This window comes from Mustelus asterias, chromosome 10, assembly GCF_964213995.1.
Source record: "Mustelus asterias chromosome 10, sMusAst1.hap1.1, whole genome shotgun sequence".
In the NCBI taxonomy this organism is placed as follows: domain Eukaryota; kingdom Metazoa; phylum Chordata; class Chondrichthyes; order Carcharhiniformes; family Triakidae; genus Mustelus; species Mustelus asterias.
In genome coordinates, this window is record NC_135810.1 from 111,269,333 (window position 1) to 111,293,444 (window position 24,112).

General features: G+C 45.4%; 2 protein-coding genes across 5 annotated transcripts in view; both read left to right on the forward strand.

Moving 5' to 3' along the window:
• Window positions 1-10,852, forward strand: part of LOC144499865 (regucalcin-like) — a 58,953-nt gene extending 48,101 nt beyond the window's left edge. For all 3 annotated transcript variants that reach the window (XM_078222462.1, XM_078222459.1, XM_078222461.1), the window contains exons 5-7: window positions 1,553-1,684; window positions 7,580-7,734; window positions 10,537-10,852. In XM_078222462.1, coding sequence (XP_078078588.1) covers window positions 1,553-1,684; window positions 7,580-7,734; window positions 10,537-10,587 — 338 coding nt within the window. In that variant the 3' untranslated portion in view covers window positions 10,588-10,852. The remainder of the gene's footprint in view (window positions 1-1,552; window positions 1,685-7,579; window positions 7,735-10,536) is intronic.
• Window positions 10,853-13,828: 2,976 nt separating this feature from the next.
• LOC144499867 (regucalcin-like) overlaps window positions 13,829-24,112 on the forward strand; it is a 35,018-nt gene continuing 24,734 nt past the window's right edge. For both annotated transcript variants that reach the window (XR_013498902.1, XM_078222464.1), the window contains exons 1-2: window positions 13,829-14,054; window positions 20,861-21,026. Coding sequence is in view for 1 of the 2 variants with exons in the window: in XM_078222464.1 (XP_078078590.1) it covers window positions 20,864-21,026 (163 nt within the window). In the remaining variant the exon portion in view is untranslated. The remainder of the gene's footprint in view (window positions 14,055-20,860; window positions 21,027-24,112) is intronic.

Consider the following 24,112-nt stretch of genomic DNA (forward strand, 5'->3'; position numbering starts at 1 on the left):
CGCAGAAGAGGCCCTTCAGCCCATCGAGTCTGCACTGACACATTAGAAACACCTGAACTCCCACCTAATCCCATCTGCCAGCACTTGGCCCATAGCTCTGAATATTATGATGTGCCAAGTGCCCATCCAAATACATTTTAAAGGATGTGAGGCAACCCGCCTCTACCACCCTCCCAGACAGCGCAGTCCAGACCATCACCACCCTCTGGATAAAAAAGTTTTTCCTCACACCCTCCTTAAATCTCCCGCCCCTCACCTTGAACCTATGTCACCTTGTGACTGACCCTTCAACTAAGGGGAACAGCTGCTCCTTATCCACTCTGTCCATTCCCCTCATAATCTTGTACACCTCGATCAGGTTGCCTCTCAGTCTTCTCTACTCCAACGAAAACAACCCAAACCTATCCAACCTCTCTTCATAACCTAAATGTTCCATCCCAGGTAGCATCCTGGTGAATCTCCTCTGCACCCCCTCCAGTGCGATCATATCCTTCCGATAATGTGATGACCAGATTTGCACACAGTACTCTAGCTGTGGCCTTACTAAAGTTTTATACAACTCCATCATGACTTCCCTACTTTTGTAATCTGTGTCTCGATTGATAAAGGCAAGTGTCCCATATGCCTTTTTCACCACCCTACTAACATGCCCTTCCGCCTTCAGAGATCTGTGGACAAACACGCCAAAGTCCCTTTGTTCCACAGAACTTTCTAGTGTCCTACCATTCATTGAGTACCTTCTTGTCAAATTACTCCTTCCAAAGTGCATCACCTCACACTTTTCAGGGTTAAATTCCATCTGCCACTTATCTGCCCATTTCACTATTCCGTCTATGTCTTCTTGTAGTCCAAGACACTCTGACTCATTGTTAACCACCTGTCCAATCTTTGTGTTGTCCACAAACTTACTAATCCTATTCCCTACACAGTCATCAATGTCATTTATATAAATGATGAATAATAGGGGGCCCAACACAGATCTCTGTGCTACCCCGCTGGACACTGGCTTCCAGTCACTAAAGCAACCTTCTGTCATCACCCTCTGTCTCCTACAACAGAGCCAATTTTGAATCCACTTTATCAGATTACCCTGTATCCCATGTGCAGTTACCTCCTTAACAAATCTCCCATGTGGGATCTTGTCAAAGACTTTGCTGAAATCCATACTAACCCAAAAGTATTGAGGCTGGGTGGAAAATGGCCTTTACACGGTCAATAATTGGCCATTTAAGGGCCTTCACTGGGGCCTTGTCCTCCAAGCTTAAAATTGTGGAGAGGTTGGGGTGGGCAAGAGCCTGGTGGGAACACTATCCCAAAAGTCTTAGGATCACTTCGCTGCCTACAAACCCGCTGGTAGAGGAAGGTCAAATTCTGCCCCATGTGATTGAAATTCTTTGCACAACGTAATATGCTCATAAATAGTAAACATAGTGCGCTGGGAAGAGGTAACTTGGTCGGGGAAGCTTTATTCCAGAATCTACTTCTTTATTGGGAAGGGGCTTATTACTTTTCCAGTTAATAAGTCTTTGATTTATTCTAAATAACTGTGCAGCAAATCGAAGGCTGGTGTACAAGCTGGAACAGGAGGAGGCTATACCTGATGGACAGTGCATCGATGCAGAGGGAAAGCTGTGGATTGCCTGCTATAATGGTGGAAGAGTCCTGCGCATTGACCCAGAAACAGGTAACTCAATTCAATTGGAAGCAGTGCTGTCCGCTATCATGCTTGAGAAGATTACAACAATTTACCTATTTGGTACCTCAATACTGGCGTCAGAATGAATTATATATTTGCAAAACCAGTTCATGTTATTGTTTCTTCCTGTTCAACCTCCACATAATACCCTTCAGCCAGCAAATTATCTATTGCCAGGCTATGGTTAGTGATAAGGGCGATCTACTTATAAGCAACTTTTAAACCACAGCTTGATGTCCAATATGTCTTCCTATCATCCCCATTAGGAAACCCCTCCTGAAAACCTGTCTAAGAACAGTAACTCACCACATGGGCTATCATGGTCTTTTTTCAGTGTGTGCAATAATCACCAAGCCAGGCAATATCTTCCACAGTGGCTAAATGGGGCACTCTGAGGCTTACGCTGAATTTTGTCAGAGGGCAGCCTTCAATGATGTTAGTCATTGATTGGGGTGCACAACAGCTGCAGTCTGGGTGCCCTACAAGGCCACACTTGTGCCAATTTGCCGCACAAAGACCTTGGCCAGTGCAGAAATGGTTGAGAAGTGTCCAATGTTGGCATGGCAGGTTGAAGTCAGGTGGGCGGGCTGTGGGATTTGTGATGAGGAAGTGGTTTTTAATGGTGGTGTGTTGGTTCCATTCCTGCTGCCACATGGACTCTGCTGTTATCCCTTGGCATGGTGGCCTTAGCCGGGCAGCACGGTGGCACAGTGCTTAGCATAGCGCCAGGGACTTGGGTTCGATTCCCGGCTTGGGCCACTGTCTGTGCGGAATTTGCACATTCTCCCTATGTCTGTGTGGGTTTCCTCTGGGTGCTCTGGTTTCCTCCCACAGTCTGAAAGATGTGCTGGTTAGGTGCATTGACCATGCTACATTCTCCCTTAGTGTACCCGAACAGGCACCGGAGTGTGGCGACTAGGGGATTTTCACAGTAATTTCATTGCAGTGTTAATGTAAGCTTACTCGTGACACTAATAAATAAGAAATAAATAAATACAGGCTGGCCTGCAGGGAGGCGAGCAGCTGGTGAATTGGTAAGATCGTGGGTACAAGACTATGATCTACCACTCTATAACAATTTTCACATCCCTTCTCGCCTAGGCAAATCTGTGATTACAGCAACAATAGCCTTTTGTAGTTGATCAGAATTACTTCAATCACACAGTCCCTTATAGAAACATAGAAGCACAGATGATAGGAGCAGGAGGAGGCCATTTGGCCCTTCAAGCCCAATCCGCCATTCATCATGATCATGGCTGATCATCCAACTCAATAACCTAATCCTGCTTTTTCCCCATAACCTTTGATCCCATTCGCCCCAAGTGCTATATCCAGCCACCTCTTGAATACATTCAATGTTTTGGCATCAACGTCTTCTTGTGGTAATGAATTCCACAGGCTCACCACTCTTTGGGTGAAGTAATGTCTCCTCACCTCCGTCCTAAATCTATCTATTTATCTCTATAGACCATGCCCCACTTTCAGATCATTGTAAAGTATAGGATCCCCACTTTAACCCTCAGCTGATTGACTGCATTGGGTATGTTGCAACAATACTTGCATGATTTGCAATCCCACAAGATCCTCAAATGATGGAAGGAAAAAACATGGTAAAACCTAGGGTTCATTCTGAAAGTCAATTGTGAAACTCCCACCATGCTTTGCATTTATGTATTTTCATTATTGCAAAAGAATGTCAAAACTTCTCATGTAGATGTAGATATGGGGAATGGATGTGTTGTAGGGAAAAATCCCTTGTACCAGTGCATTCAAGAGGTCGAGTCTCAAGGCAAGGTTCAAAGTGTTTTTCTTTATTGTACAATTACTGGGATCCCAGGGAGACCCGCGTAGCCAGCTCAGAAACAGTGGCTTGGCCACGTTGATCTCAACAGTTACACATTCGCTCTGATATTTATAGGAATCCAAATTCGAGCGGGAACATTTGCTCATACATTTTTACAATACCTAAAAAGTGGCGGGATTCTTTCATTGCTGCCCTGAAGATTTGGCGGGCAGTTTCGATTCGAACAGATTAACACTAAGAATATGTATCCTATCCGGTCAGGAAGTTCCCTGGTAGACTTTGTCAATTTGCATCTGTATGGTGTGTGTCCGTGTTAATGGGACTGCCTGTTCTTGCCCCGGTGTTTTAATGTGTTTCCCATTATCCTCTCGATGTGTCCCCTTATCTAAATCGACCTCCGATGTTTGTGTCTGTATTCTATGCTTGCGAGATTAGATGTTAATGTAATTTTGTCCTGCTGTGTGTAGGGGGATTTAATCTAATCTTTTATTCTTTTTATCCCGGTTTATTAAGTTTCTTTGCCTGCCTTGGCCATTTTATTCCCATAATATTTTATTTACAGTACAGTTGTGCCATATATCCCACTGCCAGGTCTTGACTCGCAGATATCCCGATCTTCTTGGCCAAGGGCCGTTTTAAAATGCAGCTTCGTGCTGTTGCTGGGTAGAATAAGGATCTTCAGTCAAATTTGAATTAAAGGTCTCTCAGCTGTGCAGAGGGGGATTTAAACGAATGTCCATTCGGGTGTTCCCCTCTGCATTGTGGGCACGTTATGAATGGTGCCAATCGGTCCAATAAATGAATATGTTTAATGAGGTGAATATTGATGAGATAATAATAAAAATATGGCTTTGGAAAATGGCCTACTTCAGATGCTTCACCATGGGGAAAATAGGAGGGTTAATTAAAAAGGATGGGTTTAACAAAAAAGGCTTTCAAAGATGGAAGGAAATAAATGACAGGCTTTGGGAGGGAAAGGAGAAGATTGAAATAATCAATGGTAGGTGAAAGGTACAACATTCTGAGGGCTGAAGGATAAACAATGGGGTAAAGCAATGGCCCAGGGTTAAAACCCTGAGGATATGGGTTCAAATACCACCATGGCAGATGGTGGAATTTAAATTCAGCGAATTAACCTGGAATTGAAAGCTAGTCGCAGTTATGGTGACCATGAAACTGTCATCGACTATTGTGAAAATCCACCTGGTTCACTAATGTCCTTACCTGTCTGGCCTATACAGAACTCCAGACCCACAGCAATGTGGTTAACTCTTAACTGCCCTCTGGAATGGCCGAGTAAGCCACTCAGTTCAAGGGCAATTAGGGATGGCCAATGCTGGCCTTGTGATGCCCGCATCTCATGAAAGATTAAGTTTTTAAAACATCAATAAATAAGACTGGAGGAGAGATGGTGGGGAAAAGGTATGTGCGAAGGAGCAGCATATAGGTTAGGAAAGGATCAAGGACGGCTACATCATGGGGTTCAACCAGCAAAGGTGTAGGGGTGGCAGGAGTAGTCATTGCTGAAGATAGAATCATAGAACCTACAGTGCAGAACGGGGCCATTCAGCCCATTAAGTCTGCACCGACTCTCTGACAGATCATCTAACCTAGGCCCACCCCACACCCTATCTCCGTAACCCCATGCATCTACCTTGCTAGTCCCCCTAACATCTTGGGACACTGAGGAACAATTTAGCATGGCCAATCCACCTAGCCTGAACATATTTGGAGGGTGTGGGGAAACTGGACCACCCAGAGGAAACCCACACAGACACGGGGAGAATGTGCAAACTCCGCACTGTCACCTGAATCGAGAATTGAACCCGGGTCCCTGGTGCTGTGAAGCAGCAGTTCTAACCACTGTGCCACCGTGCCACCCAGATGTGCTGATTTAATTTGATTGGGTAATAATGAAGCTGCATGAAGATTACTTATGGAAATTGACAATGGGTGTGTTCATAGAATCATAGAATCCCTACAGTGCAGGAGGAGGCCATTTGGTCCATCGAGTCTGCACCGACCACAATCCCACCCAGGCCCTATTCCTGTAAACCCACATATTTACCCCACTAATCCCTCTGACACTAAGGGTCAATTTAGCATGGTCAATCAACATAACCCTCACATCTTTGGAGTGTGGGAGGAAACCAGAGCACCCGGAGGAAGCCCACACAGACACAGGCAGAATGTGCAAACTCCACACAGACAGCCACCCGAGGCTGGAATCGAACCCAGGTTCCTGCGCTGTGAAGCAGCAGTGCTAACCACTGTGCCGCTGTGCCACCGTATTCTCTTGTAGCTTATTATGACAGGTAGGAAGTCATATACTCATTACAACACAGGAGGGCACTTGGCCCATTGGGTCCATGCTGGTTCTCCACAACCCAATCAGTAAAACCTATTCCCTGCTCTATCCTCATAGCCCGACAAGGGCCCATCCAAATTCCTATTGAAATCATTGATCAACTCCACTTATATCACACTTGTAGGTTCAAGTCGGCAGTCATTACTACTCAATTTAGGTTATTCCTCACATCCGCTCATATCTCTTGCCCAAGACTTAAAGTCTATGGGAGGGATTTTCCGCCCCCTTGTGGTGTGTTTTCTGACGCTGGAAGCACTTTGCCATTGTCCGACAGCAGGATCTACTGGTCCTGTTGATGTCAATGGTTCTCTGCATTGTTCTCTGGCTGCTGGGGAACCCGCTACAGGAGTTCGGCATCAACGGGACTGGAAGATCTGCTGGCGGGAAAGGCTGGAAAATTCAGCCCATTATACCCCCTAATCCAACTACCTTAGCTATTGGGAACAGTTTATCTTTGTCCACCAATCATAATCTTGTACACCTCTGTCAAATCTCCCATCAAACTCATTACTCCAAGAGGAACAATCCCACCTTCTCCAATCTGACCTTGTAGCTAAATCCTTCCATTCCTTTTGGCTGGAAGAGTCAAAGAAGTTAATTCCTTGTTTGAGCTCGGTTTTAGAATTTAGCATCTAGAAATGTCTGCGAGTACTCTTCCGATCTCCTGCCATGGGTTTGAAATGGCAAAAAACATGTAGGAAGGGCACATGATGCCATTTCTCCAGTGGATATTGAATCCAATTGGGAGAATCCCATCTTATCCATTAGACTCATATTCCGTACCACAAAACTAGCAGATTAATCCATCGTCTGAAATAATCTATGTCCTCATTTTACTCAGTGAAATCTAAAGTGAAAAAGAAGTGGCAGATTTTTTAAAAATTCATTCGTGGGACATGGGCGTCGCTGGCTGGCCAGCATTTATTGCCCATCCCTAGTTGCCCTTGAGAAGGTGGCGGTGAGCTGCCTTCTTGAATCGCTGCAGTCCATGTGCTGTAGGTTGACCCACAATGCCGTTAGGGATGGAATTCCAGGATTTTGACCCAGTGACTGCGAAGGAACGGTGGTATATTTCCAAGTCAGGATGGTGAGTGGCTTGGAGGGGAACTTGCAGGTGGTGGTGTTCCCATTTATCTGCTGCCCTTGTCCTTCTAGATGGAAGTGGTCATGGGTTTGGATGGTGCTGTCTCAGGATCTTTGATGAATTGCTGTAGTGCACCTTGTAGATAGTACACACTGCTGCTACTGAGCGTCGGTGGTGGAGGGAGTGGATGTTTGTGGACGTGGTGCCAATCAAGCGGGCTGGTTTGTCCTGGATGGTGTCAGGCTTCTTGAGTGTTGTTGAAGCTGCACCCGTCCAGATACATGGGTTTCCTCCGGGTGTTCCGGTTTCCTCTCACAGTCCGAAAGACAAAGAACAACCAATACAGCACAGGAACAGGCCCTTCAGCCCTCCAAGCCTGCACCAACCATGCTGCCCAACTGAACTAAAACTTCCTATCTTCCTGGGGCCATATCCCTCTATTTCCATCCTAGATGTGCTGATTAGGTGCATTGGCCATGCTAAATTCTCCCTCAGTGTACCTGGAGTGTGGCGACTGGGGGATTTTCACAGTAACTTCATTGCGGTGTTAACGTAAGCCTATTTGTGACACAAATAAGTAAACTAAACTTTAAAAAATTTAAACCTAGATAAAATTGTTTCCCTCAGGTAAAAGAATTCAGACGGTGAAACTGCCAGTTGATAAGACGACATCTTGCTGCTTCGGAGGAAAGGATTACTCGGAGCTTTACGTAACATCAGCAGCAGATGGAATGGATGAAGAGTGGAATCGAAGACAACCAGCAGCAGGAAGCATTTTTAAAGTAAGCAGGCACTAGAATGACAATATCACAAGTCTTTCAGGTGACTATCATCATTCCAAACTTTTTTGCCTTTGGCACCGCCCGTTGGGGAACATGCTGTCAGCGAACTGCTGGTCATGAACCGAGAATTGGGCCATAATCGATTTCCATCCTAGAATGCTCTGCCAGAACCAACGGCACAAGTGGAATCTGCTTTAGTAACTTTAACAAAAAGTAGATAATTATTTGATAAATATTTGGTGCTGTAAAACCACCCATCTTGTTCACTAAACCCATCTGGTTGACTAGTGTCCTTTAGGGAAGGAAATCTGCCATCCTTACCCAGCCTGGCCTTCATGTGACTCCAGGGCCACAGCAATGTGGTTGACTCTCAACTGCCCTCGGGCATCTAGGGATGGACAATAAATGCTGGCCAGCCACGGATGTCCCACAGATGAATAAAAAAAAATTCTATGATTCTAATAATATTCCGGCAAAGAAGACTTAACCAAATGTCTACCATATCTGTAATGCAGTTATCACAAGGATATTTCTGATGACCAGTGATGAGCTATGATAGGGTGACAGCAGTGAGATCACATCAGTGATAATTCATTATGGCACCCACTCAGAAGGAGGGATGTCTTACTGCAGGTACACAGGGCCTTGGTGAGACCACACCTGGCGTATTGTGTGCAGTTTGAATCACCCTACCTCAGAAAGGATATACTTGCTAGAGAGGGAGTGCAGCGGAGGTTCACTAGGTTGATTATCGGGTTTGGTGGGACTGTCCTACGAGGAGAGATTAGTTTGACTGGGCCTGCATTCACAGGAATTTAGAAAGATGAGAGGAGATCTGATTTAAATATCTAAAATTCTAACAGGGCTGGACAGACTGGATGCAGGGAGTATGTTTTCCCTGGTTGGGGAATCTAGAACCAGGGTCAGAGTCTCAAGGTTTGGGGTAGACCATTTGGGACTGAGATAGGAAATATTTCTTCATGCAGAGAGTGGTGAACCTATGGAATTCTCCACCACAGAGGCCAAGTCACTGAATATATTCAAGAAAGAGATAGATTTTTTTTAGATTTTAATGGCATCATGGGGTATGGGGAGAAAGCAGGAATATGCCATTGGGATAGAGGATCAGCCATGATCATGGGAATGGTGGAGCAGGTTCGAAAGGCTGACAAGCCTACTCCTGCTCCCAGTTTCTATATTTAGCCCTGTAGCCTCAAGTATGGGTTGTTTGTGCCAAACAGATTGGTACAGTCAAGTTACCACCACAAGTAAAACAGTAGACAACTTATCCAAAACAGGAAGTGCTCAGAAGCTAAATGAGTAATCATTCGTTCACTGCTGCTTAGTCAAAATCCTGGAACTCCTTCCCTAACAGCATTGTGGGTGTACCTATACCTCAGGGACCATGGCGATTCAAGAAGGCAGCTCATCACCATCTGCTCAAGGGCAACTAAGGATGGGCAATAAATGCTGGCCTAGCCAGCGATGCCCACATCCCATAAATTAATTTTAAAAAACTCATCCAGGGCAGTGGTGCAAAACAGGGTGGCATCAGATCGGGCAAATCTTATACACAGCGCCTGATATTTAATTTGATTGATTGCAATTGAATGAAACGTGTTATGACCTCCCCCAGGTGAGGCTCCCCAAAAGGCTGTTGATCCAGGCGAGATCCCTCGATTTGTCACCGTCTGGTTGGGATATCCCCAAATCAATACAGGTCGTGGGTGAGGAGGGATGACTGGCTCCTTCTTATTATCCAACCCTCTCCCTCTGCTGGTAGCAACAAGCTTTAACCTAACAAGGTTCCCTTTCCCTTGTGTAGTTTTTACAAATCCAATAGTTATGTTTTAAAAGGAACTAATTTAACCAGGCTTTCTTAAAGAGTGAGTTTATTAATGGCATGTAAAAAAATCACAAAATATATGCTTATACATTCTCACAGATTAGAAGTGAGAATTGAGTCCAGTAGTAAGTAATTTAAAATAAAAAGCGAGACAGAATAGTCCTTGACTGGCATGGAGTAAATGAAGAAGTGTGTGGTTATTACAATTTGATTCCAGTTGAGTTGACTTCAGCAGGTGAATAGTTAGTTCTTCGATTCCCATTTTTGCTGGTTTGGCAGAGAAACCTCTCGTTTTTCTTTCCAGCTGCGACCCTTTTGCTGCTTGGGTTGATTTCCACACTCAGAGAAAAAGAGAGACTCAAAGTATACCTGCAAAAGATGACTATTTTTGCAAGGGGAATGCTTCTGACACTGTATCACACGTCTTCAGTGTGGAAAACATCCAGCTGTTTATTATCATAGAACACACAGGCAGAGACAGAGAGACAGATAGACCCTGGAGCAGCTCTTTTAACTAACTTTTAACCCTTTCTATGTACATTCCAAATGGAAACCGGAATCCACTAGTCCGTCTAAACATTACCTAGGGTGTTTTGTGGTGGATGGCCATTATGCCTTAACTGGAGGTGGTAATCAGTTTCTGAATGTTTTTATAAGTAACTTGCCTGGAAACAGGGAATGGTTCCGTTGTCCCTCAGAGGATCACTCTGCAGCCATTCCCATCGATGTATTTGCCATCTTTGGGGTTTAAAATGTAACCTCAGGTCTTTTTAAAGACCAATATTTCTGTGCATAACTCTGTGGATTTTTCTCCATCATTGTGACACTTCCCTTCCTGTTGAAATGAAATGAGATTCACTCTCATTTTGTTACACAAGGCAAAAAGCCCATGCCACTCGTGTACATCCTCTGTTATATGAACATTAATGTTGAGCCTGTATTATTTTCTCTTTCAGATTACTGGGCTTGGAGTAAAGGGAATTCCACCATATTCGTACGCAGGATAAAAAACACCGCAAACTGCCTGTACTCCCTTGCAGTTACGATGCTTGCCCACTGTAAGCAATATCAACTACAAGTTTTACATAACTACAAAATGCCACTTTGTAAATGCATCAGGAAATAATTAAACTCTTTTGTTCCACATGATCTTTTTTCTATTTTCCCATATTCTAATCTTGGTTTAACATTTAATTGGAATAATACTCAAATGTTGGTGATGGTCATCTAATAGATCTTCTAAAGCAATAAAAATGATTTCTTCAAGACTCTCTATTGTGTCACTTTGTTTTTGATGGCAGTGTGTGTGAATAGAGTGTTAAATGTCAGCTTGCCTCAGTGGCAGCAATCTCACCATGGGTTCAAGCCCAACTATGGGCGGCACGGTAGCACAGTGGTTAGCACTGCTGCTTCACAGCTCCAGGGTCCCGGGTTCGATTCCCAGCTCGGGTCACTGTCTGTGTGGAGTTTGCACATTCTCCTCGTGTCTGCGTGGGTTTCCTCCGGGTGCTCCGGTTTCCTCCCACAGTCCAAAGATGTGCGGGTTAGGTTGATTGGCCAGGTTAAAAAAAAAAGAAGAAATTGCCCCTTAGAGTCCTGAGATGCATAGGTTAGAGGGATTAGCGGGTAAATATGTGGGGGTAGGGCCTGGGTGGGATTGTGGTCGGTGCAGACTCGATGGGCCGAATGGCCTCCTTCTGCACTGTAGGGTTTCTATGATTCTATGAACTTGGAACAGCACTGAAAAGGTTAATAATCACACACATTTAAAATTCACACAAGTAATAAAAACCAGAAGTCTTTATTGAAGTCGACTCAGATATAGTATGGTGAGTGGCTTGGAGGGGAACCTCCAGGTGGTGGTGTTCCCAGGTGTCTTGCTGCTCTTGTCCTTCTGGATGGTAGTGGTCATGGATTTGGAAGGTGCTGCCTAAAGAACCTTGGTGAATTCCTGCAGAGAATCTTGTAGATGGTACACACGGCTGCCACTACTCATTGGTGGTGGAGGGATTGAATGTTTGTTGCAGTATTAGCAAACAAGCAAGCTGCTTTGTCCTGGATGGTGTCAAGATTCTTGAGGTACAATTTGAAGAAGTGCAAGGGAGTTCTCCCCATGGCCTAGGCAAAATATATTCCTCAACCAGCACCTTAAATCAGTTAGGTATCTCAGGAGACTAAGGCATGTCCGCTATGACTCTCACCAACGTTTACAGATGCACCATAGAAAGCATCCTTTCTGAAGGTCTCACAGCTTGGTATGGTTCCTGCTCTGCCTTGGACCGCAAGAAACTACAAAGGGTTGTGAATGTAGCCCAGTCCATCATGCAAACCAACCTCCCATCCATTGACTCAGTCTACGCTTCCCGCTGCCTCGGAAAAGCAGTCAACATAATCACACGCACCCCGGACATTCTCTCTTCCACCTTCTTCCGTCGGGAAAAAGATATAAAAGACTGAGGTCTCGTACCAACCGACTCAAGAACAGCTTCTTCCCTGCTGCCGTCAGACTTTTGACCTACCTTAAATTAAGTTGATCTTTCTCTACATCCTAGCTATGGCTGTAACACTATATTCTGCACCCTCTCCTTTCCTTCTCCCCTATGGACTCTATGAATGGTATGCTTTGTTTCTATAGCGCATAAGAAACGGTATTTTTCACTGTATAATACATGTGACAATAATAAATAAAATCATTTGCAGCTTGCTGTGCAGAAATTGGTTCTTTTTTTCACCATATAAGAACAGTGAAGGCTATCTATCCTGTTTTTCCAACAGTTTTTAACAGTGATGTTACAGAGTAAAATGAGAAGTTTTCATCAACTCAGTGATTTCTAATTGATTGCAATCTGGGTAGATTGGAGAATTGGGTTGCAGTTTGAGGTCATGCCCGATTCAATGATCAGAAATTAGGAATGCTGTAAATTGGCCAAGTTAATCTCTGTGCCGTCCGGTTACCTGCTCAGTTACCGCTATCAATTCTGATCTTGCATTGGGCATGTGGTCACCCAACCTTGGGGATTGATAATTAAAAACATAATTATCCACTCAGATTGGAGGAAATCATTAATCCCTTTTGATGTTCACTGACAGTATGGAGCGCTACCAGTTGCGGTGCACTTGTACACCAAGGTAATATAGTCAATAACAACTTGCATTTATATAGCACTATTAAGATAGTAAAACGTCCCACAGGAGCTCCATTGTCAGAGAGCTATCCAGCCGCAATATGGTTGCCAAGTGTGACTGAATGCATTTCTGGAGGTTTGCTTCCATGACTGGCCCCACACTCCAGCAGTAGTCGGCCAACACATCCACCCTTGTAATGCTACTGCCTTCCTACGCCAATTGGAAAGCAAAAAGACTTATTACCCAATTGAATTACCCGTGGGAGCGGCACATGGTTCGCACTGCTGCCTCACAACAGCAGGGACCAGCGGGTTCAATTCCGGCCTCAGGTCACTGTGGTGACCCACTGTAATTACATGTTGTATGCCTGGACACACCCCTGCTGCACCTGGCCCGAGACTCCTCCCTTTCCACCTGAACGAGGTATAAAGGTGATGGTTCCTCCTCCCTGCCTCAGTCTGGGCCAGGTTAGCTACAAGGGTGTGCTCCAGTTCTTTGCGATTAAAAGCCTGTTATTTTCACTCACTCGCTGGAGTCCTCGTAAATTGATGGTGCATCAGTCACTGTCTATGCGGAGTGTGTACTTTCTCCCTGTGTCTGCATGGGTTTCCTCCGGGTGCTCCAGTTTCCTCCCACACTCCAAAGATGTGTGGGTTAGGTTGATTGGCCATGGCAAATTGCCCCATAGTGTCAGGGAGATTAGCCGGGTAAATACACGCAATTGAGGGGATAGGGCCTGGATGGGATTGTGGTAGACTTGATGGGCCAAATGGCCTCCTTCTGCACTGTAGGATTCTATGATTCAATGGATGATTCTTGACTATTCGGCAAACAGCTGCCCCCAATACCTATTTTCAATATTTTTATATCTGGCAAAATGAAATATTCAAAGAAAATGACAAGAACAAATATCCTTTTTAATAACCTCACATTAAGTTGATCTTTCTCTACACCCCAGCTATGACTGTAACACTACATTCCGCGCTCTCTCCTTTCCTTCTCTATGTATGGTATGCTTTGCCTGTATAGCGTGCTAGAAACAATACTTTTCACTGTATACCAATACATGTGACAATAATAAATCAAATCAAATCAAAAATATCCCCCTGATTTTTTTTCTTCAGGGTTGCACACAGCAACGTCCCGGAGACTGATCTTCAATTCCAGGAGAGGCAGGCCAATCCTGGAGGGTTGGTGACCCCGCAGCACAGACAGAGGTAGCATCAGACAGAGAAATGGGGTTAATGACATTCCTATCAATGATTGACTGACATCTCTGTCCCCTAGTCATCGAAGCTGAAATCCGTCACACCGAATTCGAGCAGAGGAGTGTAATTGTGGCCGCCAGGTATTGTAATTGTTTCTTTTAGATTTTCCTCTCTCCCCTTTCTGTAAGTTTGCAGGGGACATGTTCTCACACTCTTGCCCACCTCCCCGATGTTATCCCCGCTTGAACATTGTTAGTGTTTGCAGCGGGAAGAGGAACTGGCCGGTGGATATTCTCCAACCGGGGACTCGCTGTCTTATCAGCAGCCGCTTTGCGGAGCTGCCCAAGCGGCACTGAAACATTTCTCTGAGCCTTTCCAACAGGACTGGCTTAAAGGGTGGGAGAACAGGAGAAAGACATTCTTCTGGAGGCGAATTCCGAATTGGGGGCGACCCCTTTGCAACGGTGTGCGTTTGTGTGCGAGTCAGATAGTCAGTTTGAATGTCAACATTTTTAATACATTGTCAGATCACCAATTCAGCTAATATAGAATCCCTACAGCACAGAAGGAGGCATGAAACGATGAATATTTCCCTCTGGGTTATAGAGTCATAGAGATTTACAGCATGGAAACAGGCCCTTCGGCCCAACTTGTCCATGCCACCCCTTTTTTAAACCCCTAAACTAGTCCCAATTACCTGCTTTTGGCTCATATCCCTCTATCCCCATCTTATTCGTGTAACTGCTTTTTAAAAAACAAAATTGTACCCGCCTCTACTGCTACCTTTGGCAGTTTGTTCCAGACACTCATCATCCTCTTTGTGAAACAATTGCCCCTCTGGACCCTTTTTGTATCTCTCCCCTCTCACCTTAAACCTATGCCCTCTAGTTTTAGACTCCCTATGTTTGGGAAAAGATATTTAGCTGATCTATGCCCCTCATTATTTTATAGATCTCTGTTAAATCACCCATAAGCCTCCTATGCTCTTGGGACAAAAGTCCCAGTCTATCCAGCCTCTCCTTATAACTCAAACACCCGGTAGCATCCCAGTAGATCTTTTCTGCACTCTTTCTAGTTTAATAATACCCTTTTTATAATAGGGTGACTAGAACTGTTCGCAGTATTCCAAGCAGGGCCTTACATGTACAACTTCAACAAGACGTCTCAACTCCTGTATTCAATGTTCTGACCAATGAAACCAAGCATGCCAAGTGTCTTCTTCACCATTCTGTCCACCTGTGACTCCACTTTCAAGGAGCTGTGAACCTGTACCCCTAGATCTCTTTGTTCTGTAACTCTCCCCAACGCCCTACCATTAACTGAGTAGGTTCTGCCCTGGTTCGATCTACCAAAATTCATCACCTCGCATTTATCTAAATTAAACTCCATCTGCCATTCGTCAGCCCACTGGCCCAATTGATCAAGATCCCGTTGCAATCGTAGATAACCTTCTTCACTGTCCACTATGCCACCAATCTTGGTGTCATCTGCAAACTTACGAACAATGTCTCCTAAATTCTCATCCAAATCATTAATGAAAGATGTGTGGGCTTAGGTTGATTGACTATACCTGCGACATCCCTGAAATGGGTATTAGAGCCATTCAAGGGTGGCACAGTGGCATAGTGGTTAGCAGTGGTACCTGGGATCTGGGTTCAATTCCGGCCTTGGGTGACTGTCTGTGTGGAGTTTGCACATTCTCCCCGTGTCTGCGTAGGTTTCCTCCGGGTGCTCCGGTTTCTTCCCACACTCCAAAGATGTACAGGTTAGGTGGATTGACCATGCTAAATTTTGATTTGATTTTGATTTGATTTGATTTATTATTGTCACATGTATTAACATTCATTGAAAAGTATTGTTTCTTGCGCGCTATACAGACAAAGCATACCGTTCATAAAGAAGGAAACGAGAGAGTGCAGAATGTAGTGTTACAGTCATAGCTAGGGTGTAGAGAAAGATCAACGTAATGCAAGGTAAGTCCATTCAAAAGTCTGACAGCAGCAGGGAAAAAGCTGTTCTTGAATCGGTTGGTACGTGACCTCAGACTTTTGTATCTTTTTCCCGAAGGAAGAAGGTGGAAGAGAGAATGTCCGGGGTATGTGGGGTCCTTAATTATGATGGCTGCTTTGCTGAGGCAGCGGGAAGTGTAGACAGAGTCAATGGATGGGAGGCTGGTTTGCGTGATGGATTGGGCTACATTCACGACCTTTTGTAGTTCCTTGCGGTCTTGGACAGAGCAGGAGCCATACCAAGCTGTGATACAACCAGAAAGAATGCTTTCTATGATGCATCTGTAAAAGTTGGTGAGAGTCGTAACTGACATGCCAAATTTCCTTAGTCTTCTGAGAAAGTAGAGGCGTTGGTGGGCTTTCTTAACTATAGTGTCGGCATGGGAGTACCAGAACAGGTTGTTGGTGATCTGGACACGTAAAAACTCGAAGCTCTCAACCCTTTCCACTTCGTCCCCATTGATGTAGACAGGAGCACGTTCTCCTTTACACTTTCTGAAGTTGATGACAATCTCCTTCATTTTGTTGACATTGAGGGAGAGATTATTGTTGCCGCACCAGATTCTCTATCTTATTCCTGTACTCTGTCTCGTCATTGTTTGGGATCCGACCCACTACGGTGGTGTCGTCAGCAAACTTGAAAATCGAATTGGAGGGCAATTTAGCTGCACATTGCCCCTTAGATGCACAGAAGATGGTGGGCAGGATTTTCTGGTCTTGCTGGCCCCAAAACCGGAAAATCCTGCCCCAGGTCAACGGACCTTTCCATGGTCTGCCCCTCGCCCACTCTGATTCCCATGGCAGGCGGGTCGGTAAAATTCCAGCCTGTAGATTTGGTGGATTAGCCATGGTAAATGCGCAGGGTTATAGGGATGGGCGGAGGGGAGGGCCTGGGTAAGATGCTCTTTTGGAGAGTCAATGCAGACTTGATGGGCCGAATGGCCTCTTTCTGCACTGTAGGGATTCTATGGTCCAAGATGCAGCTGGACAACCTGATCTAAGGTGCAGTAAGGTTAAGAATTGCCCTTTGGCACACCTTAATCCAAAAAGACCCCTGCAGCCACACCCCCTCCCACTTCAGCATCTAATTACTTCTCAACAGATTTGGAGATTTTTGGCTCTATCTGGCTGTCTGCTCTACACACAGGTCACTCTTTGGCCCTGCGTTTGAGGTAGTAACGACAGTGAAACCATGAGCCTAAACTTTCCTTACTCCTCTCTAACTTCTGGAGTCTTTTTTTAAATTCATTTGTGGGATATGGGCATTAGCCAGCGTTTATTGTCCGTCCCTAATTGCCCTTGAACTGAGTGTTTGACTAGACTATTTCAGGGGGGACAGTTAAGAGGGCAGTTAACATTGCTGTGGCTGTGGAGTTACATGTAGGCCAGACCAGGTGAGGACGGCAGATTTCCTCCCCAAAAGGACATTAGTGAACCAGATGAGTAAGTCAGCCCATGTGCAGTTAAACACAGAAATTCGGAAGTTGCGGGATTTTCCACTCCTGTCGCGGTGTCGGGTGGATTTAGTGATGGGAGCGGAAGGTATCGCGAGAAGGCCAAGATCACGATTCACGATGACGCGAAAGCTTGACGCGACTGTCCGCTCCCCTGTCAGTGACGGGCCACGCATCCCACCATTCAGAGTCAGGAATCTCATTATAATAAATTTACATACAATTATCAGACCCATGCGCTGAAATCACCCACACCACGTCAAGAAATCCATCAATGGCCGCAGGATGCACGACTGGTCTCAGAGGATATGCACCTGGTGAGCAGCACTCCTAGGGGAGCCTGCACGTTTAGGGAAACCCACGCAGACACGGGGAAAATGTGCAGACTCTGCACAGACAGTCACCCGAGCCGGGAATTGAACCCGGGTCCTTGGTACTGTGAGGCAGTAGTGCTAACCACTGTGCCACCGTGCTGCCCACATTGTGAAGTGACTAATTTACTGGCGGGTGAGATGAATCAGATGCCTCCCTGCCGTTGATATGTTGTGGAACCTGGTGTCAAAAATTGTTGCACTGGCCTCCCAGCCCATGGTCAAAGCTGCCTCCATCCCTAGGCTGCATTTCAGCCTTAGATGGACGAAAAGAAATTGGTTTAGGTTGGAGGGTCACAGTTTTTTTTTAACTGGTCGGTGCAACATCGTGGGCCGAAGGGCCTGTTCTGCGCTGTAATGTTCTATGTTCTATGTTCTATGGTGGAGGGTGGGGAGGGTTGTTGTCTCAACATGCCAGCTAGATTGCCAAGTGGTCTTATAAGGCCTCAAATGATGTCCAATTGGCAACCCGACTGATTTGATGTTCCAGAATGATCCAGAGGTTGGGGCATGGTGGCAAATGGGGGTTGGCAAAGAATGGGGGGGGGGGGGGGCGGAGTTGGGGTGGGGTGGGGTGGGGGGGGGGGAAGTGGCGGGGTGATTGTGGGCTCTTCTATCTTTGGTCTTGCCTCCACAGACATTTAAAAGTTTGACACCCAGTGTTAATAAAACAGCGAAGAAGAGAAGGGGATCCAATTTAAAGGGTCTGAAAGAAACAGGGAGTTGAAGCAGCGGTTGCTATTGACTCTGCGTCGTCACCAAGAGTGCCATTTTGTTGTATCCCTTCCAAATGCCATGCTGGTCATCACAAAGTCTACAAATTGAATTGCGAAGTCAAGAAACAGTGTAGCAACAGTGAAATGTTCAATTTTTAAAATATAATGTTGTCCCGGCCTCCCAAATTCAACATACAGTTGCACGATATAGATTCAAAACATTTATAACTGCAAGACTTTAAGGCAACTCTAAGAACTCAAACTACCTGTGTTGGGGGCTGTGGGTTAGTTTAATATAAAGCAAGACCGGAGTTTGGTTCAGGCTTTGGGGTGATTGACCTCGATACCAATGCTGGGTAAACTGTACATAGGGATTACTCATTAATTAGGCACAATTATTTCATTTTAATGGTAATAAGTATCCCAGGAACTTTACAGTAAGACACCCAAACTCTGTTAGAATGTTGTATCGGTTATAATCTATTCAAGCTTCAATCTAAATCCACAATCACTTATTAGTTTAACTAAAGTGTAGCTATGGCTAAGTGCAACATTCCTGTTCCCCAAACCAGACGGTTATGAGTTCCCAGCCTTGATTTTTTTTTTAAATGAAAAATTACATTTAATTTGAAAATCTGATTTATTATTGTCACATGTATTGGTAGACAGTGAAAAGTATTGTTTCTTGCGAGCTGTACAAACAAAGCAGACAGTTCATAGAGAAGGAAACGCGAGTGCAGAATGTAGTGTTACAGTCATAGCTGGGATGTCAAGAAAGATCAGCTTAATATAAGATAGGTCCATTCAAAAGTCTGATGGCAACAGGGAAGAAGCTGTTCTTGAGTTGGTTGGTACGTGTCCTCAGACTTTTGTATCTTTTTCCTGATGGAAGAAGGTGGAAGAGAGAATGTCCGGGGTGCATGGGGTCTTGATTATGCTGGCTGCTTTGCCGAGGCAGCGAGAAGTGTAGACAGTGTCAATGGATGGGAGGCCGGTTTGCGTGATGGGACTGAGCTTTGTTCACAGCCCTTTGTAGTTTCTTGCAGTCTTGGTCAGAGCAGGAGCCATACCAAGCTGTGATACACCCAGAAAGAATGCTTTCTATGGTGCATCTGTAAAAATTGGTGAGAGTTGGAGTGGACATGTCGAATTTCCTTAGCCTCCTGAGAAAGTAGGGGCATTGGTGGGCTTTCTTAACTATAGCATCCGTGTGGAGGGACCAGGACAGGTTGTTGGTGATCTGGACACCTAGAAACCTGAAGCCCTAGACCATTTCTACTTCATCCCCGTTGATGTAGACAGGAGCATGTCCTAAACCATGCTTCCTGAAGTCATGACTGTCTTGTTCATTTTTCTGACAGTGAGGGAGAGATTATTGTCGTCGCACCAGTTCACCAGATTCGCCATCACTCTCCTGTACTCCGCCTCATCATTGTTTGACATCCGACCCACTGCGGTGGTGTCATCAGCAAACTTGAAAATGGAGTTGGAGGGGAATTTGTAGATGTTGAATTTCTTCGTTTAAACTCCTTGCCCACCCCCCCCCTCCACACTGGGGATGTAAAACGTCTAATCTAGGCATATGCCAAGTCCTGTCTGATGTCAGGAATCTGCCACCTGAAAAACAAAGCATAAACCAGGCTCCTATATTGAGATAAAAAAAATAGCAAAAGTTGACTAACAATTTCAAAAGGTAAGGAAGTGTCTAAAGGTAACAAAACCATAAGCTTAGTATCATAACTATTAAGCTATGGTACCTGGAATTGGAGTGGGTACTCCAGTGAGTCAGAAAGACCCATTCATGCTATCTTGCCAACATTGTGAACATTTGGCACATATATGCACAGCTTAGGAACTTTCATGCTTTATTACAGCGAATAGAAGATCTAGGTAAATTATAAAGCTTCTAAGATTGCAGAAGTACCAGGTATGTGGCAAACTGTACAAGAAAAGCCGTTCCCTTCCAAATCAAAAATTAATAAATTATGCTGCATATTATAATCAGTGCAGAAAAGACAGGGCGCTACAGTGGCACAGTGGTTAGCACTGCTGCCTCACAGCATCAGGGATCCAGCTTCAATTCTGGCCTCAGGTCACTGTCTGTGTGGAGTTTGCGCTTTCCGTGTTTGCGTGGGTTTCCTCCGGGTGCTCCGGTTTCCTCCGACACTCCAAAGATGTGCGGGTTAGGTTGATTGGCCATGCTAAATTGACCCATAGAGTCGGGGGATTAGCAGGGTAAATGAGGATTATGGGAATAGGGCCTGGGTGGGATTGTGGTTGTACAGACTTGAAATGGCCAAATGGCCTCCTTCTGTACTGTAGGGATTCTATGATTCTAACTCATAGGGTCTAAGCCTCAGTTAAGAATCAAAGTTTTCACTACCTTTTTGTTTCAGACAATGGCCTCCGTTAAAATTGAATGTGTTTTGAAAGAGAAATACTCAGTTGGTGAAAGTCCTGTTTGGGAGGAAAAGCATGGCACGCTTCTCTATGTGGACATCCCTGAACAGAACGTGTACAGATGGAACCCTGACAGTAACCACCTGGAGAAAGCCCATGTTGGTAAGAATATTATAAAGTTTAGTTAGGAATTCAATATGCGTGGGCATGGCCATTCTCTGTGTCACTTGTCACATTGTAAAGGGGTCGGGTGGCGACATAGGTGGAGGTTTAGGGACACAAAGTATGCAACCAGAAGACCAAGTCAAACCAATAAACAATTTATTGCCATGGGAAGGCACGTTGTCAACTTCCTGATTATTTAAAACTGAAAAAGTTTTGATTTGATTTATTGCCACATGTATTAGGATGCAGTGAAATGTATTGTTTCTTGTGCGCTGTACAGACAAAGCATACTGCTCATAGAGAACATAGGGGAAAAGGTTCTCATACAATCCATAGTCAGGTTCCAAAGCAGGTTTATTATCTGGTCCTGGTTGCACGCCACAAAGTACACGGCAAATAATCAACACAGAAATCCAACACCCTCCTCACTTTCACCCTGAGGTTTCCTGTCCTTTCCTATTGCTTGGCGATCTACTCATATAGTCTCTCTAAAGGTTTGCAGCTGAACCTCATCTGCAAGATTGAGGTGGAAGCACTTCCGGGTTGAAAGTTGCCAATTCTTTCTGGGATGTCTGGCGGCCATCTTGTGTGAGGCCTGGCTGTACTCAGCAGCCATATTGAGTGAATGAGGGACGGCCTGATCTAGAAAATGGAGGAGTGAGCATCAGAAATACTGTCCCTCCTGCACCCAGCCCCTTGTGACAGTTGGCACTTAAGTACAGAGAGACTCCAATATTGACCTTTGTTTTTGGCTGAAAACACTATCGGTCATATTCTTCATATTTTCACTTGTCATCCTTTTTCTCGCGACTACTATTTCGTGATGACCCATCTTCATATCCTTTTTATTAGTTTCCTATGACAAAATGCACGTGTGTGTGAAATAAAAACAAAAGTGATGGAAATATTCAGCAGTCAGGCAGCATCTATCATGCCTATGTAAGCGTATAGTTGTCTAATTATAACTTGTGCATGTTACATCATCAAGCAATGATAGCTATATCTTTGGACAATGGTATATCAATTTACCTTTATATTGTATATCAACCTCCCTTTATATTGTCCCTTGTTCTAATGGGCAAACATGAGCTGCAGCTGCACATCGTTCAATTAAATGGTCCTTGACTCTTATCTGGGTCTGCTTTAATCAAGACCTATAGTTTGCACATAGCTTTCCCTGTGTGAGTGAGATACAGCTTGCAGCTTATGTCATTTTTAAACTTTTGTGATTATTAACCTTTTCAATCGGAACTATAAAATTACAAAATCCAAGCTGCAACCAACAGCTCAGGGCTGGGCAACAAGGGGTTAACTCTGACATCCAGTAAAAACCAGCAACTAATGCAAAGGGTTTGGACCTTGATTGACTGCTATCAGGGAACTAGGGAAATAGTACTGGGGAAATACTATTACCTGCCACTGACTAATGCAATCAGGAATGTGATTACACAAACACTGTGGCACAAAGGGTATATCATCAACACAATACATTCAAGGCATGGTAATACAACTAACGTCTGTTCCACGAAACAATAGTACTGGAGTAGAGTCATTCAAACCCTCATTAACCTTGGAGCCAAGGTGCTTCACTGGCTAGAGTTCTTTGACCTCACATGACCACTACCAGTGAGAACAGAGAATTTGGCACTCAGTCCCTGATGCGCGTCAATGAGCACATGGAATCAAGGCTTTGGTATTGAAGGCTTTAATACAGTAACAAGGGAACTACTAACACGAATACACCAGTTCAGACTGAAGGGGTCCTGCCGGAGCAGGGGGTCTTATACCCTGCCACCGGAGGCGGGACCCCACTGGAATGTGCCACGATAACTCTCATAACAGGTAAACACCCTAACCCAACAACATAGTACAACCCCCACAGTAATAACACCCTAGCCCAACAGTAACATGGTAACAAACCCCAGTGGTGAACCAACGATGGTTCACCACATTCACCCCTCCTTTAGGAACAAAAGGTGGCGGGGTGGACGAAAAACAGACAATAACAAAAAAAAAAAAATCACAGGATTCACAAGTCCAGACGGTCTGGAGGACCGCACCGACGCTGCGATCTCCTCAACACCGGTTGCGAAACCGGAGCAGGTGCCGATCTCTTCAACACCGGTTGTGAAAACGGAGCAGGTGCTTGTGGTGGCGCTCTTAAAGTAACGTCTGGCTGTCCCCTCAAGGACTCCCGGGCCGGCCGGCCCTGGTGAGGCGATGGTGCAGGGGATCCTGGAACGTTTGGTGGTAGTGGTGGTGGTGATGATGATGGTGGCGCCGATCTCCGAGTCTCAGGCAAGCTGTACATGGGAGTAAAAGTGTTATGCACTGGTCCCGGTGCTGACCGCGCCACGTCTGGGGAAGTAATGAGGAGTAGTGGATTTGTGACTGGGGGAATAGGAGCGACAGGGGTTGCTACGTCCCCTGCGGGCGCCAGGTCTCTAATGGAGACAGTGTCCTCTCGCCCGTCAGGATATGCCACATAGGCATACTGAGGGTTGGCGTGGAGGAGTTGGACCGGTTCGACCAAGGGGTCGGACTTGCGAGCCCTCACATGGCGCCGCAGAAGGACGGGTCCTGGGTACGTCAACCAGGCTGGCAATGAGGTCCCCGAGGACGACTTCCGAGGGAATGAGAACATCCTCTCGTGGGGAGTAGCATTGGTTGCCGTACACAGGAGGGAGCGGATAGCATGGAGCGCATTTGGAAGGACCTCCTGCCAACGGGAGACTGGAAGGCCCCTGGATTTCAGTGCCAGTAGGACAGCCTTCCAGACTGTAGCATTCTCCCTTTCCACCTGTCCGTTACCCCTAGGGTTGTAGCTCGTGGTTCTACTAGAGGCAATCCCGAATGAGAGCAGGAATTGCCTCAAGTCGTTGCTCATGAACGACGAGCCCCTGTCGCTATGAATGTAGCAGGGTAAAAAGTTCACTGAAAACCTTGATGACGGTGGCAGTTGACGTGTCCGCACAGGGGAAAACAAACGGAAACCGGGAATACTCGTCTATTATATTGAGAAAATAGACATTCCGGTCCGTTGAGGGAAGGGGGCCCTTAAAATCCACACTCAGCCTCTCAAA